This window comes from Daucus carota, chromosome 5, assembly GCF_001625215.2.
Source record: "Daucus carota subsp. sativus chromosome 5, DH1 v3.0, whole genome shotgun sequence".
In the NCBI taxonomy this organism is placed as follows: domain Eukaryota; kingdom Viridiplantae; phylum Streptophyta; class Magnoliopsida; order Apiales; family Apiaceae; genus Daucus; species Daucus carota.
Genome location: NC_030385.2, coordinates 37,258,811 through 37,278,472, shown reverse-complemented (window position 1 = coordinate 37,278,472; position 19,662 = coordinate 37,258,811). Strand labels below are relative to the sequence as shown.

Here is a 19,662-nt window from a genome sequence, read left to right as displayed (position 1 = left end):
TAGGTAAAAAAAACAAGTCACACATAAGAGTGATTGTGGAATTTGTAGTTACAATTATTTTAGTTGGTGGGGATTACCTTCTGATATGAAAAGATCAGTGTAATTATGTTGATCAAGAAAAAAGGAAAATGAAGTTGATAGGTACTGGTGCACAAAAATCTTTAAGAGTTGATCACTTTTGGAGCCAAGTGGCATATACCCAACTTTTTTTTATACCTATAAGGGGTCGTTTGGTTCGAAATGAGGAATCGGGTTAAGCTGGTATAGGTTTGAGGTATCATATCTGATATCATGTGTTTGGTTGAGTGCTGGAATCAATATATGCAATATTTGTAAAAAATAAGTTATTAATTTATATTAATTGAAAAAATTAATAAAATTATTATTGTTATATATTTTTGCATCATTGATTTAATTTTGTATAAAACATTAATATTTGATTACTTAAATAGAGACAAAAAAAAATCAAAAATGAATACCCATACCCCCATCTTATACCCACCTCCCCACCTAGGTATCAAAAACTCATACCTTGGGGGTTTAAGGTATGGGTTTGAGATTATATTTTCACCAACCAAACACCAGGTATGGGTTTGGAATGGACAAACCCCATACCTGATTCCACATACCCATGAACCAAACGACCCCTAAAGCAATTGCTATCAGCCTTTTTGCTGGTATGGTAAGAGGTTTTCTAGCTTCTGCCGATTCTCCAAGAATCAGACCACATCAACCATATCTAGCACTTATCAAATTCTTTGTATTTCAATCAATCTTTGAGATTTTTTTGGTTTTTGATAAGTTTTTGTACTGTACTTAACTTGTACAATTGATTACTTATGTAAGAAGTTTTGGAACCTTTTGGATTGGTTCCAAGTTGAACAAAATGAACGGTCGTTGTACAATATAATTTGGAAGAAACGGGACCATGATCAAACCGTAGTCACCTCCTCTTTTATTTTAAGATATTGATAATTCCGCTTTCTTGTCAGTCATGTTAGGATTTTGTATCGTAGTCAAGAAAATCTTCTAACACATTATATTATAATTTTGAAAAATATGATATTTAGGATTCATTTTTTATTTTTATAAATAGATAATGACTAATTCATTACTCAGTTATTTTTTATGATTAAATATTTACTTCTCAACTTTTGTACATTATTTTCCACAATTTTTATATTACCCTATTATTAATAAATTTTGAATTTAATTATATAATAATAATAAGAAACATAAATAACGATTTTTGTTAAAATTGTCATTAATATAAAGTTTTTGCATTTTAGAAATTGAATTAGTTATTAAAAAATTTATATTTAATATTAAAATTCAAGTTGATAGAATACTTGAGTTCGACTCCTTAACACACCCGATTCTCGTGTTAAATATGGACACCAAAACACTCTTGAGTACAAAAAATTGGTCACTTACCGTTCCTTCACTAGCTTTGCATGAAATGACTATGTTGTTTACTTACAGACTTATACTTCCTCGAGGAGTTGTTTATGTTCACTGTTTGCATGTATTTTGAGACTCTCATGAAGTATAGTTTTATATTTTTTTTAAAAAGAAAATTCTTGTTTTGAATGAAAGTTTAAATATCAAATTTTTATTTAAGAAAAATAATTTTAAAAATATATTATGAAATTATACTTCAAAATAAGTTTTAAGAAACGTGTCAAAAAATTATTGTGAACAGATGAAAGGGACAGTGACAGATGGAGTAGTATGTATTTCATGTGGTGGAGGTGGACTACACCAAATATTGATGTTCCTGGTTTAAAATTTGTCTTTCGTCTACAAATATGATATCAACCAGCTCGGTATAACACTTAAAAATATCGTGCAAAAAATATCGTGCGAGGAAACTATATTCAAAGTTTTAAGAAAAAAGAAAAACGGGTGGGAGGAAGTAGGCATTAGTCAAAAGATGTGCATGTATTCTTAGCTGATAATGGTTCGGTTTGTATTGACTAATCAATCAGTCCAGTCTTTTTCTTAAATTGGACACCGGTAAAACTAGTCCAAATGTAATCATGCGATGTTGATATTTTACAAGTTAATAATATATCGATCTCTTTGTTATTCCTTCCGTTTCTTTTTTCATTTCTTATTTGTGATATCGGTACTGTTCATAACATGAGACAGATTACTAATTTACATTTAATTTATAAGACTAAATATAGTCGTGAGTGATCTTGTTGGATTCGTATTCACGAGTACTTTAATACAGTGAAGTTTTTATATTTAATGCTAATAAGAAATTGAAGATATTAACAATCAAAAGTGTGTGTTGGCAAACGTGAAAACTACAAACAAGAAAAGTATTTAGAGACGGAGGGAGTAAATTTTACATTGTAGACTTGTAGGTATGTTGGAGTGCACTGACGAGCACATTTTAATTACTCCCTCCGTCTCTCGGAATTGTATACATATGGATTGGGCACGAATACTAAGAAAAGTGTATAAAGTAATGTAATGTAGGAAGAAAGAGAAAGAAAAATGGGTAAAGTAGTGGGACCCATCAATATATAATTGATATATTTGGAAAAGTAGTTGAAAGTAGTGGGTGAGTGGGGTTTTTATATTATAAAATTAAATGGGACGGAGGGAGTATGTGATAATTTCGTATCAAAATTTATCATCTTAGTAAAAAGTGTGGGCACCAGTACTTTTTATTTCGATGATTTTAATTGGTAAATTTTTTTGTTCATATACGTGGTCCATCATTATTGATAAAATTGAAATCAATAAAAGTCATTCATCTAATAAAAAAAAATTGGAAGAAAATCTTATATATATTCGGGTCTTCCTAGTGATTTTAGTGAGAGTAACACACTAACAATTAATTTTTTTTTTTAGATAAAGGATGTCAACTATATATTATAAAGATTGTTAAATATGAAAATTATGATGCAAATAAAAAATGATCATTGACGCATGAAAATTTCTGTATATTTTATCACACACTAGGGTCTTGACCACTCCAGGTCAAGCTATCAAGCTTCTTGGACCCAGATTTCACAAAAGTTGGCTCTATTTAAATGCAACTATGTCGCCCATAATGATGGGAGGGTTTACTTAATTCAGCAAGGGTCTTGCTTGAATTCATAATGGCCCGACGTCTATAAGAGGAGCCCAGACTTGGTGTCCGTTTGTTAATTGTATTTAAGACTGAACATTCGGTCGGTTTGGTTCAGAATCGAATTTTTTTAAAACTGATTTGACCAAATTGAAATTTAATTCGATCCGGACGAAAAATCAAATAGACCGAAATTATAAAAAAGTGGAACCGAACCAGACCGAACTTATACGGTTCGGTTCGATTTTTCGATTCCAATTCGGTTTTTTCTCAATCCTACTTATAACACATTTAAAAATGACACCAGTTTCTACGGAGTGTGATATTTGAACAAAGTTTTGTATATCACAACGTCAAAAATATATTGAATTAAGTAAAAAATATTTAAAGAAAAAATTAATTTAAAACTAATATTACAGTGCAAATTTTATATAAACGGTAATAAACACTTTATGATAATAACCATCAATATGTATCATATAGCTTGAGATTTACTTTTAATACTAGCATAATAGCCCGTGCAAGGCACGGGGCGCTAGTCTAAAATGTTCGTGTGTTACAGTCGACGAAATATTGTTTATTCCATTTTTTTTAAATTATGCCGAAGATTTGTGAAATTTCCCCATGTACCCAATACAAAGTATGCTCAGAAGAAAGGCGCACCTCTGCCAAAACTGCTATGTTGTAGCAACATTGTTAGGTTGTTATGAACCAACCTGCTATTACCCTGGATTTCATTTTAAGATGAAGTGTGAGCACATTCCTTCAGTGGAACTGATCAGTGGTCCCCAGGAAAAGGCAAAACAAAAACATGTTATGTGTTGCTTTTAAATCTTTTGAAATTGAACTTGAGGACACTTCTTTGTGCCCCTTGGAATATAACAGTAACAGAACTTCATTTCGCGTACTGAGAATATTGAAGATTACGGACCTTCCTTTTCTGCCTACTTTACACATAGTTTGTTTCAGATTAATTGTCATTTGTAGTTATGGAGTCTTGTCGAGGTGGAGGTTTGCATGTGCTCAGACAGAAACAGACCAGCAGATATTTTTCCTGGACATACATCAAGGTACAAACATGTCATATTGTATCCACAACAGTTCTTGGTTTATGCATAACTCAGGCCTTCAGAACCAGATAAAATTTGTAAATAAATTATAATCATTTTCTTCTAAATAAGTGTGACACATAGTTGGTATGTGAATGTACAGCTACTATCCAACCTACTATAATTTGTTTATGATATTTATTTAGTTTAGTGGTAATGAGACCTTAAGTAGTATTATGGATCATATTCAAATACCTTCACTCACATTTACGTTTTCTTTTTCTAACATTTTCTTGTCCCTTTAAGGTATATAAAATTAGGATAGGTATAATTTAGTGTGTGTGTGTGTGTTACGTCCCTCCCATTTTTTTAAAAAAATTTCCCATTATTTGACACATATTTTAAAATGTGTATAAAATATAATTTCATTAATAATTGGTTTTTAGAAAAATCTTTTTGTATAAATGTTTAAATATTAAAATTTCATTCGAAATTTCTTTTTTAACAATAACTTATAAAAAGTTATAATTTATTTTATAACATATCTTAAAATATTGTGAAATAATATTATCATTCTGGATTCTCACCTCTCACTCTGGCCTGACCATGAAAAGATTGTATTACCAAGGAAACATGCACCTTCTCCTTTCCAGATTGAAGCAGATGTTTTAGTTGATCCCACTGAAGATGTTTATGTATTCTTTCGCCATGGATGAACGGCTGTTATCCCACCACTTGGCGCGAAGATCAGAAGCAATATCTGAATTGAAAAAGATTTATATCTATCACATAAGAAATAAGATGATATTGCCAATTTTACTACATCACACAGTGGTACTAATAAACCACTTGCGGTAGGAATCCTCACATTGTTTGCAAGGTAAAAATGTTTAAGTTATGTGGGGGTTATTTTTTTCCTTAAGTTTCACCACCCACTGAATTTTGGGTTCAGGGATATAAATAGTATCAGATAATTTGTTTGGCTCAAATCATTACGTAACTGGTAGGTCTGAGGAAGAAGAGACTGCAATTTTGCTAAATAGAGGATCTGCCCTTGTCCCTGACAACTGACAATAGGGTTCCTTTTCAATTTGAACTGAAAATAGTAGCAAAAATGAATACATACCAATAACTGTGGTGGTTTGATTTGGTTCTAAATCCCTGAATGGGTCTTTTTGTGCCGAACTTTTCTTAGATTAGATTAAAGTGCTATAATATTTTGACAATCCATTAGAAGTGTTCAGCGCCGTTGTTAAGGGAAAGGTTTTAGTGTGTGAAAGAAAGCTGTGGCAATTTACCAGTTCAGTTTTATAGTTGCTGATAGAAGTTCTAACCTTTAGGCTGGAGTGTTAGAGAAGCAACAAGGTTGCAAGAGGTTAAATTTACCTGTCCAGGCATAAGCTCCCCATTTATGCCGCTTATGTTAATACCAGCCTATAGACATGCTTTGTAATGAGCATCAACTATGTCCCGTCCAAAAGCTTTATCAGCACCAATACCACAGTTGTAAGGACCCTGATGTAACCACATAATTAAACTAAGAATTAGCAAAATCTACCTAAAGATAGGAATTTTTCATTAGTTTAATTTAATTGTAGCATACAGGGATCATGACAATTTAAGGACTGTGGCAATTTATTGATAGAAGCATACAAGATATTGAACCTAAAGATAAATATAAGCTAACCTGCCGTCCTAGACATCCTTCGATAGGCCACCCAATAGGCCAGTTGACCTCTTTCTTCAACAGGGTGTATTCTTGCTCAATACCGAACCTATTACAAAAATGACATTTTTAGAACAAACACAAGCCCTGGAAAATAAGAATTTCAGCTTGGCCTTAAAGATAAATATGGAAGACTGAGAATTTAAAAAATTCGGGACGATAACCAACTCATGATTGGTGGAAGTGTTGCATCCTCCCTTTGTGTTATCAACAAGTCAGAGGTATTTGCCAACAACATAGAAATTTGAAATTTTGCACCAAATGCTAACCGTTTGAACCTTTGAAATTTAATCCAACTAAAATAATTTTATTTTCATAGTGGCAACATCATAGATTAATAATAGGGAGAAGTAGCAGATCAACACTATTCTGCAACACCGCTTGTCTAAACATGATCATGTAAAACATATACCGTACAAACTCCAACTTCATAGCGCATCAGTAAAAATTAAAATTAACATCACACAAGTTTGTGACAACTTCATCAACTAATCGGGACAGCCAAGGTCCACTCAAATTCACCAAATCTTTTCACAAGTCATTGTTATGGTACAATTATATCAATCATCAGATCCAAAATTAAGTCAAAGTCATATTATAAAATTGAGACATTATATCAGTTCTCAGTCCCTTCATGTGAATATTCAAAAACTATATACAAAACAAGAAACAACTCATAAACAATTCCACTTCCCAGAGCATATTCAACATAAAAAATATCCACGCGGGCTAGTAAATAACATCAATAATAACAAAAACAAAGACCCATAAATCATAATCACAAGCCAACAACAAAAAGACAGAAAAACAAAGAATTTAAAGCACAAAAGCATTAAACCCTTAGAATCTTGATTGAACTACTATAGCAGAGATTCACAAGCAAAAAGTACAACATGCATTCTCATACAAGCTCTAAACTGGGATTACTTGAACAATAAAAGTTGAGGCATTACATATAAGATACAGAATTTATAGTAATGGGTTGATCTTGTATATAAAATACCTAACTCAAGGAGATTTCTTCAAGAATTTGAGATGGGTCAGAGCTTCAAGAATTTATATACTCTACTTTTACAAGTACTATAAAGTGGGAAAAAGTGAGACATAAATACTAACTATTACAAGCATATTAACCTTCCAAGTGAAGTATTTTCAGTTAATGCAAGTACAACACCCTCTTAGAAGTGAACAGCGGTGTAACCCATTCAGAGCATGGTATCTAAGCCTCATTGGCCAACACTAATCCAAATCAAGAGCTAAAAGTCTAGAACTGAGTTATTAATCAACTGCCTCTTGGCATTATTTTTTCAATAAAAGAGCGCAGAAAAATTATCACGGTCTTCCCAGTCTATTTGGTTTTGTGTTATAAGAAAAAAGGTTTTATAAGACCTTTACTAACAGGTAAGAGTGGGGCGGAGGAATCCCTTGGAAAGTTGAGCTGCAATTTTTATAGCTTGTGTTTAGCTCCTCACTCCTGCTTCACACGAAATGATTCTAAACTCTCCAATTTTGCAGGTGCCAACAAATAAAATACCAAACAAAAGGAAGAGTTAGACAGGTAAAAAGCAATGGTAAGCTATCTTCAAAATATAGCGTAGGAGTATGAGTGTTGTAACATTCTTCAAAATATAGCTTAGGCATATGAGTGTTGAATCTTAGACTGTAAGTTGGTAAATATACAATATTTATATTTTAGACTAAGCTAATCGGCAGAAATAACTATTTAGATTTTAGGCTGGCACAAATTAAAGCAGTTGACCTCTTTCTTCAATAGGGTGTATTCTTGTTCAATACCGAACCTATTATAAAAGTAACATTTTTAGAACAAATACAAATCCTGGAAAATAAGAATTTCAGTTTAGACTGTTAAAGATAAATATGGAAAACTGAGAATTTAAAAGCATACCAAGGAACTTCAGCTGCAAATCAGGGTGGCTCAAAATCTTAGCCGCATTACATCTCTTGTTTGCAAGAATTGGTTCATGAGCTGGTGTGTAGGTATCGCACATGACCTGTATAGGAAATGGACCGATAATTATTGGCTTCACCAGTTAATCTTGTACACTACAAGTCCAAACCAGGTTGTTTGTTTTTCATTATAATTTCTTTTGTGCAAGTTAACATTAAAATGGTTTAGACAAAATAAAGTGAACTTGACTTACCAATATGTGGTTACCCCTTCTGAATGGATACTTATATTGCTTGAGGACTGATAAATTAACACAAACAAAAAGAAACTACCTATGCAAAAACAAAATTGCGGAGTTGGAAAGAATTTGAACTGCTATTATATAAAATTCTCCACAAAAGAGTAACACACTGTGTGATATGAATATAAATATTTGTAGGAGTAGCAGAACTTGGAACTCACTCGATCAAATCATTCAAGAACTATTAAACTCATATTTAAGCGCATGCCACTGCATACACGTACACGTAAAGCCATCACATGCTAACATTTTACCCTTATTAACCCCAAATCAAATTGCAGGGCAAGCTGATAGAACCCTGAAAGCGGTTACCACCTCAATTCATAATCTAACCTAGAGTGACACTGTGGGAGCCTCCATATACGGCAAACTAAGATCTGAGCAATTCATTCCTTTTAAACAGACTCCTAAACATCAAGAAAGCTAATTTTCACACACCCCATATCAAATTAAAAGGCAAGTGCAAGAGATATTCAAGACCCCAAAAATAATAAACCTGATGACCAAACAATCAGGAGGAGGAAAAAAAGAATTTGGGTTTTACCTCAGAAGAATTGGCACCGACATGATAGAGGAGTTCTGATCGGAAGAAGATACAAAGCTTTGTCGATCTAAGCTTTGAGATGTGAGTTCAAAGCTCTCAGTCACAGTCTTTACAAATATTTAACCGAAGAAGTAACATTAAATAATGGACCCGTACCCAATTAAACATAACATAGAAAACCCCAACTCAGTGGCTTCTATTCAAGTTATATACATTATCCACACGTTCTTCACATATACTGCATTAGAGTTTGTAAAGATCATGCATATATGCACCTTAAACAAGAATAAGTATAAATGCATTAAAATAGCAAAGGACATGCCTATAATCACAAGCTAACCAGCATATACCATATATTAATATTGCATTACTTTAATAACCATCAGATATAGTTTTCAGTTTTTAAGTGAATTTTCTTTTCAACCTACCTCACCAAGAAGTGGTTGACATCAGATAAAGAAACACATGAGGAAGCAATTGTGATCCCTATATTGGCACATGCAATCATCTAAAGAAATTAATAAAAAGACCCATAAAATGTAAATATATTGTATTCCTGACAAGATCAGGGAATGAAGACGAAACCGTGATAATTAGCGACGTTTTATTTTCAAGAAAAGATGAGCAAGTCCCAGCTTGGCAGAAAGGCTCCAGCCTTCTCTAACATTATACTTTATACAGATAATCAGAAATAGACTTTGGAGGTGAGAAGATAGAGGTTATCGAGCGTATATTATTGGTAGAAGAACTTTTAAGCAAACTAAACTACCAATTTCTTTTTGTTATGTTACTAATATCCTAGTGAGATGGTAATTGGTCTTATTATTTCTACTATGTACAACTGGAGAAGTTATAATGAGATCATCTACTCTATCTTTGGACACCAATAATAATAAAATATGTTAATTTCCACCAAGGCTCTAAACATGTAATCGCTAGGAACAGGAAACCATATATGTAGTAATATATAACATGACAATTACCTTGATAATAGTAATGAGAGGACCATTTTTATTAGCATGTCCTGATTTAGATTTCATCTGGTAGCAGTGTAGCACATCCCCTTCATTCTTGTAATCATCTGGAAACAGTAATTTCAAGGATGAACTAAATAGTAACCTGACAAAACATTTTGGTCGATAAAGGCTTTATGCTGCTGCACTATTGATATATATCTTGTTCATATTCTGCAAAGCAATCTCATATTTGTATACTGATTAGAACACATAAGCGTACTAACCTCAGAAATAATGAACTCCTCTGCAAAATTACAAACAACTACATGAAGCTCATAAAAGATAGATTGACATCTTGTTTCGATAAAAGAGATATCAGAAGTCTCAAATTCAGTAGAAAATGAGAAAGCTCTATTTCATCAGATTATAGATCTACAGCAGATAGTTTGTATCTTCTTTCACATATCTGTCAATATCAATATAAGCCAACACAATTATAAAACCCCAAGGATGCATCTATCTAAAAGTTCAGTCGCTTTCAAACAGCTTTAACGACTTATAAATAACCTGGTCATAATCCCATCCCCGCACATTAGATTGCATACAACTTAAAATCCTTCAGCTAACAAATGATCCCACAAATAAAAATATACAAGCAATACTATCCTGAAAAATGGTGACAGTAATAAGGTATTAGAAGTGCAGCACAAAACAATGTAAATAGAGTACCAATGGTTAGTGCGCACGAAGGTCTAAGCAAATTCTGGAAATCTAACTTTATTTTGATCCTCTGGGTATTCATACTCAAACACCTGGTGCATCGAACAAGGACACCAGTGTGTACAGATATACAAGGTAGTGTAAGCGCCAACCGGAGAAGACATATATACCTTGACGATGCAATCAAAAACTGAGACGATCCAATAGGCTGTACAAGAATAATCAACAGCTGAAGGAATTCCATCCAATATGATTGAGAACACTGATCGTCCAGCATATCATGGGTATAACTGTAATTTCAAACTGATTTTTTTGGCCTATATAATCTGATAATTACAGGTAGCACAAAGAAAAAAGCTGTGCAACAACAAGGTATGCATTCAGGAAGGCACGAACCTTGCAATGCATAAAAATGGTAGTAAGCAGAACAAATGTAAGAGATTGGCGAAATCCAAGATCCAACAAAATTCCATTTTGGGAGCTTGGTGGGATCATCGATCAGACCAGAAAGGGAATACACAAGTTACATGAGCAATGGCGGTTAACCAATAGTGATTAATCCAAAATGACTTTTAGAATTTCAGAGAATTACTCTAGCTTAGCCCCTGAGGCCACCAACAGCATCAATCCTGTTAAGAAGGACCATTAATAACCCTGTAAAAGGTTACACATATGTGTGAGATAGACATCAATTCTCTTGGAACTCATAGAGAACCTATCTTACACATGAAAAGGTGTTTGCAAATTAGGAACCTTGTAAGTTAAAATTTAGTGGGCATTCGTTATAAGCAACACTAAATTGCAGGCAGGAGACCCCAAATTGTAAAAAATGGTGGACTTAAAGACAATAGGAGAGAAGGGGACAAGTGATGAGACCTCTGATTTCTCATTTTTACCATCAACATGCTTAACCAAAACCACTTCCAGATTGACAACCTCTATAACTATACCAGCGGAAAAACTCTCAATACCAAACTAAAAACAATGATCACTCGCATCAAACACCACCAATATCTTGACAATAAATTAAGGCAGAACACAAAAATATCTATGACCAAACAAGAGTGTGTGCAATATTGGGTCTGATTTTTGACGACCTTTATATATAATGATACCAGCGGAAGACATTTTCACAACCAAACCAAACCCGATCATCACTTGCATCAAACACCCAAAATATAACCTGCAGGAGTACAAGTGCATATAATACTGGCTCAACCCACAAATCAAGAAAAGGTATATACTTACGAACCGTCACAATTGATATGGCCGATCACAACCCCAAGCGCTTGAATTCAAAGACTGTGCAAAGCAATGGCAAATAACAGGTGCTTTCAATTCTGGATTGTACAGACCAATAATAGAGATGAGAAACACAGATAATTCAGACGACGTGTTGCAGAATATATCAGATTCCTGGAACGAACCTATTGTAGTATGCTAGTCTTGTGCAGCGTCGAGCTGACGCTGGGAAAGGCTGATAGTCGACGAGGTTTGCTTAGGAGGAGATATCAGAATTGGGCAGGCTGGATTTTTGGGCTGGCGAATCTAGGCTCGGACAGGCTTGGAGGCTATATTCTTGCTTCGGAATCAGGTAATTTATTTGCTCAGGATGCAGGTTTGACAAGTACCTGTTCTGCTATAATATATATAAAGTAGATTAAAAGTTATCTAGCTTGTAATATATTGTGCAACAATAAATTGATTACACTAATTGGCTAAGAAAAAATAATTTATTATCATCTATATATTTATTTATAAATATATTGTTATAAAATGATAATAATAAATTTGCTATAATTTTGTAGAGTATAAATATATATGATCAGTGATAGATTTGAATATAGGTTGATAGCATTGTAACCGAACCGTGCCGGGTCGAATTTTACTGAGTTCGAATCGAGTTTTTTTTACCGAGTCGAGCCAAACTCGATTATCTTAACTATCCTTTTTTCTTGGTTCGAACTCGAGTTCGTTAATGTTAGGTCCTATAAACTCACTATATAATCTGATATAGTGATCACAATCTGTAACACAGTAAGACAATATAAGAGATTGAAAGTAATAAACTCTTATATTCACAAAGCTTTAATAGTTACAAAGACTCTCTCAGTGATTTATAATGTATCACTAAGAGCTGCTAGGGTTCTTAACAATATACTTGATAACTCAACTCATCTAGAGTAACCCTAATCTGTGTTTATATAGACACAGTAACAAAATCAATCTCTGATTTGATATCCTATAAATCTGCTATGAATTCTATCAATCAAAGATTGCTCCAGTTTTCTGTTTAGTTTCCATAGCCAGTAAATCACTCCTCCGCTTCTATCCTTCCTTGAAGTATATCCGCTTCTGAGCTCTTTCCACGTGTAAACTCTGATGAATCTTGACTATGTAAACTCTGGTCAGACTTTATCAAACTCTGTCAGACTTTACTAAACTCTGTCAGACTTTACTAAACTCTGATCAGCTTCCAGATTAAACTCTGATGATTCCTGTTCTAAAACAAACTTTAAGAATATTAGTAATCATCAATTATATCTAACAATCTCCCCCAACTTGTGCATAAATACATTATGTGCAAGTTAACAGATAATTGATGATGTCAAAACATTTAAGTCAAATGCAACAGAGTTTAACTATATAACAGAAAACTTTTAAAAACTTACAGATACTTTACTCCTTAGCTGCATAGACACCATTTGCTGTCTGTAGATACCCTCTGAGGAGTTCTCTTTCAGCTTCTTCAAGCACTGTAGTCATTTGTCTCTTGATCTCTCTCAGCTCTGGATCTGAAACTCCAGTTTGATAAATTGCAGCTCTGAGATCATAAATCTTGTTCTTCTTCAAGTCTCTATCCAGCCTGATATTGTAAGCTTTATCAGACTCTTCATTAAATGCAAGAGTTCTGATTCCACCTATTGTTTCAATCTTTGCTGAATTTCTCTTCATCTCAACCAGCTGTCCCTTATGATTGAAGTATTTAGGAATGAAAGGTCCAGCATTTTTGTTTCCTGTAATACCCATCTTTCTTCTGATTTGATCCTTGAGCAGGTTGGAGATGTGTTGGCATGACTTGTTCTTTACAAGAAATATGTGTGAGACATATCTCAATTCTTCCCAGTGTTTAGCATAGAGATCTGCTTCAAGTACTCTAAACACTGTTCCATCAGACATGAAGTAGATAAGAACATTATCTCCTCTGTCATTCTTCACCAACTGGACTGAATCTAATTTATCCATTTTGTCTTGCAATACTCCAGTCTTGGGAGCACAGAGAGATGAGGGGTCATCTGGTCTTGATCCTATATTCTGATCAAATTTTTCATATTTGGATCCCAGCCCTCCTTTATCTCTTCCTGCCTTACGATGAGAGATTGGTTGAATTGAGCCCTTTTCAAAGCTTATCTCAGTCATCAGAGTAGGCTTTGCAAATCCAGCCAGTGGAGTAGTTGTTGGTTTAAACACAGCTTGAGCTTTGTCAGAGGTTGTGTCTGTCTTTGCATCCTTATTAACTTGAGCTTTGTCAGAGGTTAATATTCCTTGTCAGAGGTTGTATATTTCTTCTTATCCCAGCCTTTCTCCAGATGTTCATCTACTTTGCTTTTGCCCTTGGAAGTATATTCATCTTCAGAGTATACCTTTTTGACTGGTAAACTCTGATCAGCAACAGTAGATTCCTTAATCAATATCCCCTTTTCTTTTGGTTTGGCAGTTGACTTTGCAGGCTTTTGGATCTTTCCAGAGTTTATAGCTTCAACATGTTCCTTTTTCAGCTCAGCTTCCTCTGCAGCAATCAACTCCAAATCCAAATTAGCTTCTGGATTTTCTTGTTCAAAGATCAATCTAGCAAGCTCTTCATCAGTCATGGGTTTGTCTGATCCAATCACTGGTCTTTGCTTAGATCCAGATGTGAAATTATGTGTTGGAGCAGACTTTGTGCTTTGCTTAGATTGCTTCTGACTGTCAGAGTTTGAAACTCTTCCACCAGTCCCTGCTTGAAATCTCTTGTGCTTTGTGAAATCATCAGCATCATCATCATCATCCTTCTTCTTCCTCTTCAGAGTTTGAGTAGTAGACTTGCATTTGACTTGAGCTACTCTCTCCCCCTTTTTGACATCATCCTCATCAGGAATCAGTATGGATGTGATCAGAGAAAGTGAAGATTGAATGGCTTCAAGCTGTTTGGACATCTTCTCCTGAGTTGATTCAATGATAGTTATCCTCTTGTCCAGAGATTCATGGGAAGACACCAGCTTCTGAACATTATCTCTCAGAGGTATTATAGTTCTTTTCTTCTCCAACTCATTTGTCTCCTTGACATTAGCCACCTCTGTTCTTAGACCATCTATTGATTTAGATGTCTGGGCATGAGCAGGATGAAATGTCTTCAGATAAAGAATTGTGCCTTTGAGGCTTGACAGAACATCAGAGTTTGAAATTTTATTCTCTGCCATGGATAAGAATTCTTCAGCTTTAGTTGGCTCCAGAGAATGTTGATGGCTCAATCAGAGTTTATCCCAGACCTCATTTGGAGGATCAACTTGAAGATCCCTGGGAAGTGGCTCAGAGTCTGTAGTCAGAGTTTGTAGTCTTGCATTGTACTGGCTAGTAGACTCCCACTTTTGTTGTGTCAGAGGAACTCCATCATGTTCATCCTTATCAGTATCTGAACTATCATGATCCTCAGTATCAGCATCAGAGTTTGCTTTGTCATCATCAGGAACAGGATCAGCAACTTTCTCCACAGTATCTTGAGCAGATTTTTCTTTAGCTTCAGACTGTGATTTGATAGACTTTTCACCAGTCTGAGCAAGAGACTGTAGAGCTTCCATAGCTACCCTGTCAGATTCATCAACTACATCAGACCTGTAGTTGTCTGGAGCTGTATCATGAACTATGGCACCCTCTGGAATTTTCATTGGAGAAGTAGGAATTGGAATGGAGGGTCCATGATCAGATAATGGAGTATGGGGATCAGATATGTTTGCTCCAGCTTCAGATGTGGTTGGCTCCTTGCAAATAATTTCTTCATCTACTTCAGAGGATGAAGTAGATGATGTAGGAGATGTGAGAGGAACAGCTTGGATAGGAAGCACCATCAGAGCTTGAGAATGTTCAGCAACTGGAGTTGATGGTGTGTGGTCTTCCTCAACTGTGAAGTCGGTGATCTCAGTGATTGGGACTTTTGCTCTGGCAGGCTTTTGAGCCCTCTTCTTGAATCTGGCTGGCTTCTGAGGACTGGCTTGAGCAGGCACAGAGGCTGTTGTAGGAGTAGGTTCAGAGTTTACAGCATGTGCAGGTTCAAGATCATCATAGTCATAAGCTGCAACCAGTCTTCTTCTTTTCTGCTTTGGAAGAGTAGCAGCTTCAGAGTGGACAGGAGTCTCAGAGTTTAGTTGAGGGTCAGAGTTTAAATGAGCCTCAGAGTTTAAATGAGCCTCAGAGTTTACTGGCTCATCAGTGTTTGTCTGCTCATCAGTGTTTGGTTTCAGAACATGTGTGGCAACAGAGGTTCTTGTTCTTTTTGCAGTAGAAGGGGCTGCATCAGACTTTGCAGCCCTTTTTGACTTAGATGCAGAAGTTCTGGGTTGTTTGGGGTTTGTAGGAGAGACTGGAGTTTGTGGTTGCGGTTGTTGGTGTACTGGTGGCATATTCATCCTAGCTATTAATGGAGCTGGAATTTGTAGAGGCCTGAGTACTGATCTCTTCTCATCTTTAGATATGAGATCTTTGAAAACCCTTTTATGAAGTTTAAAAGGTTTCATCTCATCTGCAGCTTCAAAAGCCACTTCTCCAACAGTGGCATTAAACAACAATTGGCAAAATCTTGAAAAATATATAATCTGACGATTTTCATGCATTCTTTCACCAATATTTCTAATCACTAATCTACCAAAATCGAAATTAGTAGAATAGATCAGAGAATACCCAATCTGCAGCATGTCCATTGGAATAGCATCCCAGTTTGTAGATTTCTTCTGGAAAGCCCTGGTAATGCAATCAAAGAAAAAACTCCACTCCTTCCTGAGTCCTGGACGCTTTAATTGACCCAGTTTATCCAAAGAGTCGTAGTACCCCAAATCAATCATCATTGTTCTGAGATTAGCATCTCCATTTGTAATGTACGCAGCATGCTCTGGCAGGTTAAATGCTGTTCTGACTGTGGCTGGAGTAACAAAATACTCCTCCCCTTCATATGAAAATACAATTGATGGAGATCCATCAGCACCACCATTATCATATTTACCCGTCCTCCAAAAATTTATGATTTGGCTTCCTGAGAGTCTGGCAGGAGCGGTAAGGGCTGTGGCCAGGACACTTTGAGCTAAGAGTTGCTGAAAAGGATGATAATCACTTGGAACATCAGTGATGTCAAGGATGGCAGCATGATTGTTGGGAACAAATTCAACACCTGCAAAAGTAAAAGCTGAGGTCGCCATTAGAACAGAGTTTGTGAGTAGAGAAAAGTGTTTGAGAAAATGTATGTGAGAAGATTTGAATTTCGGAGAGAAGAGAATAAGAGTTTGTGAAGAGAGTGTGTGTAGGGATTGAGTGTATAAGAGAATAATGAGCAATAAAATCTGATGTGATAAACCCTTCAGATTTTGTGTATCTGTACACGCATGTCTCTTTGTTCACTTGGACACCTGTCAGATTTTAACTGGTAGATAAGAGTTAGTGGGATGGAGAAAAGAGAGTAATAATCATGAGCGCAGTAAAACATGGCTGTTATAAATGCTGATTACACGTTCTCCTATTAAAATGTTTTTGAGGTAAACCCACTAACAATACACCCGTTTGAAATACTCCCTTCATATTCTCTGAATATTTGTACTCCTGAAATGTACAAGATTTAAAAATCAAGATTAAATCTCTCGAATTTTAAACTCTGAGATTTACATCAAAGAAAAGAAATTTCTAAGTACCTCAGAATAAAGACATGATTTTTAGAACATTCATCAGAAAATCAGAGTTTGTCACAAAATCCATAGCTCAATAATGTGCTTGGGACAATATGTGTGTGATTTAACATATTAAATCAGAGACTAGGAAATTTCACAATTTCGTAATTATAAGGTAGACAAGAATAATTTATTTAAACTCTCAAGACATAGACAAAAGATATACTCTGATGGAGAAATATAGAAAATAACCCAACCCCTTTTTTTTTTTTTTTTTTTTTCAAGGACGCTTTTCAGTGCAAATGAATCACGACCTTTAAATATTATTTTTGCAACAGTATTTCTCCAGTAATCAGAGATTGTGACTGGTCACCATAGATTACAAAATCTTGACAATTACTTAATACCAGTAAGTGTTTGGGTCTTCCCAGTCACTGTCATATAGACATCTAAGATCTCAAAGGAGTACCATGCTAATTTGCAGGGGTATACATATCATCAGAGTTTATAATCACTGTCTAATTTACTGAGAGAAAATGCAAATTAGTCAGTCTCACTTATAATTAAGATATGTGAAGTAATAGAGTCTCAATGATATCAATATGCATATAGTGTTAAGTAGTAGCACAAAATTGAGATCAAGATTAAAGAACTGAACTGAGATTCATGATTACTAATACATATCATGCTTCATAGTATCTTCACAGGTTTGTTTCTCAGAGAAATAAAAATGAAATCATTAATCAAGATTCAGAGTTTACAAACATCAGAGTATATCGTCAGAGAATGACGATCAGAGAATATCATCAGAGTATAGCACACAGAGTATATCATCAGAGAATGTCATCAGATTTTAACAATCAGAGTATAGCATGGCAAATTTGTGAGCAATACATATGGTAATTTGAAAGATCTGACCAGTATGTTTACTCAGTTCCTGATATCATTCCTAGCTCATTCACCAGTCTAGTGAAGGTTGCTTCACTTAGTGGTTTGGTGAATATGTCTGCTAGCTGCTGTTCTGTGGGAACAAAGTGAAGTTCAATGGTTCCTTCCTCCACATGCTCCCTTATAAAATGATATCTTATACTGATGTGCTTTGTCAGAGAATGTTGAACTGGATTTCCTGTCATAGCAATAGCACTTTGGTTATCACAATAAATAGGAATTTTAGAAAAGGATAACCCATAGTCCAACAGTTGATTCTTCATCCAAAGAATCTGAGCACAGCAGCTGCCTGCAGCTATATACTCTGACTCTGCTGTTGATGTTGAAATAGACTTCTGCTTCTTGCTGTACCAAGAAACTAGTCTTCCTCCTAGAAATTGACAACTCCCACTTGTGCTTTTTCTGTCAATTTTGCAACCTGCAAAATCTGCATCAGAGTATCCAATTAGACTAAAATCTGATTCTCTAGGATACCATAATCCCAATGATGTGGTTCCCTTGAGATATCTGAATATCCTCTTTACTGCAATCAGATGAGGCTCTCTTGGATCTGCCTGAAATCTTGCACATAGACATGTGGCATACATAATGTCTGGTCTACTTGCAGTCAGATAAAGCAAAGATCCAATCATTCCTCTATAGTTTGTGATATCCACTGATGCACCAGTATCTTTGTCCAGTTTTGTTGCTGTTGCCATAGGAGTAGTTGCAGCTGAACTGTCTTGCATACCAAATTTCTTCAAAAGATTTCTGGTATACTTGGCTTGATTTATAAAAATCCCATCTTCAGTCTGTTTGACTTGTAAACCCAGAAAATAACTGAGTTCCCCCATCATGCTCATTTGGTATCTGGACTGCATGAGCTTGGCAAATCTTTGACAGAGTTTAGCATTAGTGGAGCCAAAAATAATGTCATCAACATAGATTTGAACTAAAAGCAGATCATTACCATGATTCAAATAAAATAAGGTTTTATCTATGGTACCTCTAGTAAATCCATTTTCAAGAAGAAATTGAGCCAGAGTTTCATACCATGCCCTTGGAGCCTGCTTTAGTCCATAAAGTGCCTTGTCCAATCTATAGACATAGTCTGGATGCTTTGGATCCACAAAGCCTGGAGGTTGTTCAACATATACCTCTTCATCCAGTTTCCCATTTAGAAAAGCACTTTTGACATCCATCTGAAATACCTTGAATTTCTTGTGAGCAGCATAGGCCAGAAAGATTCTGATTGCCTCCAATCTTGCAACTGGAGCAAATGTCTCATCATAATCAATACCTTCCTGTTGTGAATACTCTTTTGCCACAAGCCTTGCTTTATTCCTTGTAATGACACCCTCACTGTCAGTTTTGTTTCTGAACACCCATTTTGTACCAACTATGGATCTGTCTTTAGGTCTTGGTACTAGGGTCCATACTTTGTTTCTCTCAAACTCATTTAGCTCCTCTTGCATGGCTTGAATCCAGTCAGCATCTTGAAGAGCTTCCTCCACTTTCTTTGGTTCAGTTTGAGACA

General features: G+C 35.2%; 1 protein-coding gene across 31 annotated transcripts; it reads right to left on the bottom strand.

Annotated features, from left to right (window-relative positions):
- Window positions 1-3,728: 3,728 nt before the first annotated feature.
- On the bottom strand, window positions 3,729-11,938 carry LOC108223826 (uncharacterized). 31 transcript variants are annotated; one of them, XR_010292455.1, is made up of 11 exons: window positions 11,718-11,938; window positions 10,687-11,630; window positions 10,300-10,580; window positions 9,598-9,695; window positions 8,615-8,686; window positions 7,767-7,872; window positions 7,250-7,361; window positions 5,822-5,909; window positions 5,521-5,649; window positions 4,722-4,894; window positions 3,882-4,139 (listed from the first exon to the last, which is right to left on the bottom strand). XR_010292455.1 is itself a non-coding variant. In XM_064094565.1 (7 exons), the coding sequence occupies exons 2-7, from the start codon at window positions 10,761-10,763 to the stop codon at window positions 7,628-7,630; spliced, it is 666 nt and encodes a 221-aa protein (XP_063950635.1). In that variant the 5' UTR covers window positions 10,764-11,630; window positions 11,718-11,938; the 3' UTR covers window positions 7,368-7,627. The 31 variants fall into 31 exon arrangements, 3 of the variants coding, with proteins under 3 accessions (XP_063950635.1, XP_063950637.1, XP_063950638.1); XR_010292456.1 differs by having other exon boundaries at window positions 7,260-7,361; XR_010292458.1 differs by having other exon boundaries at window positions 7,250-7,354.
- Window positions 11,939-19,662: the final 7,724 nt, after the last annotated feature.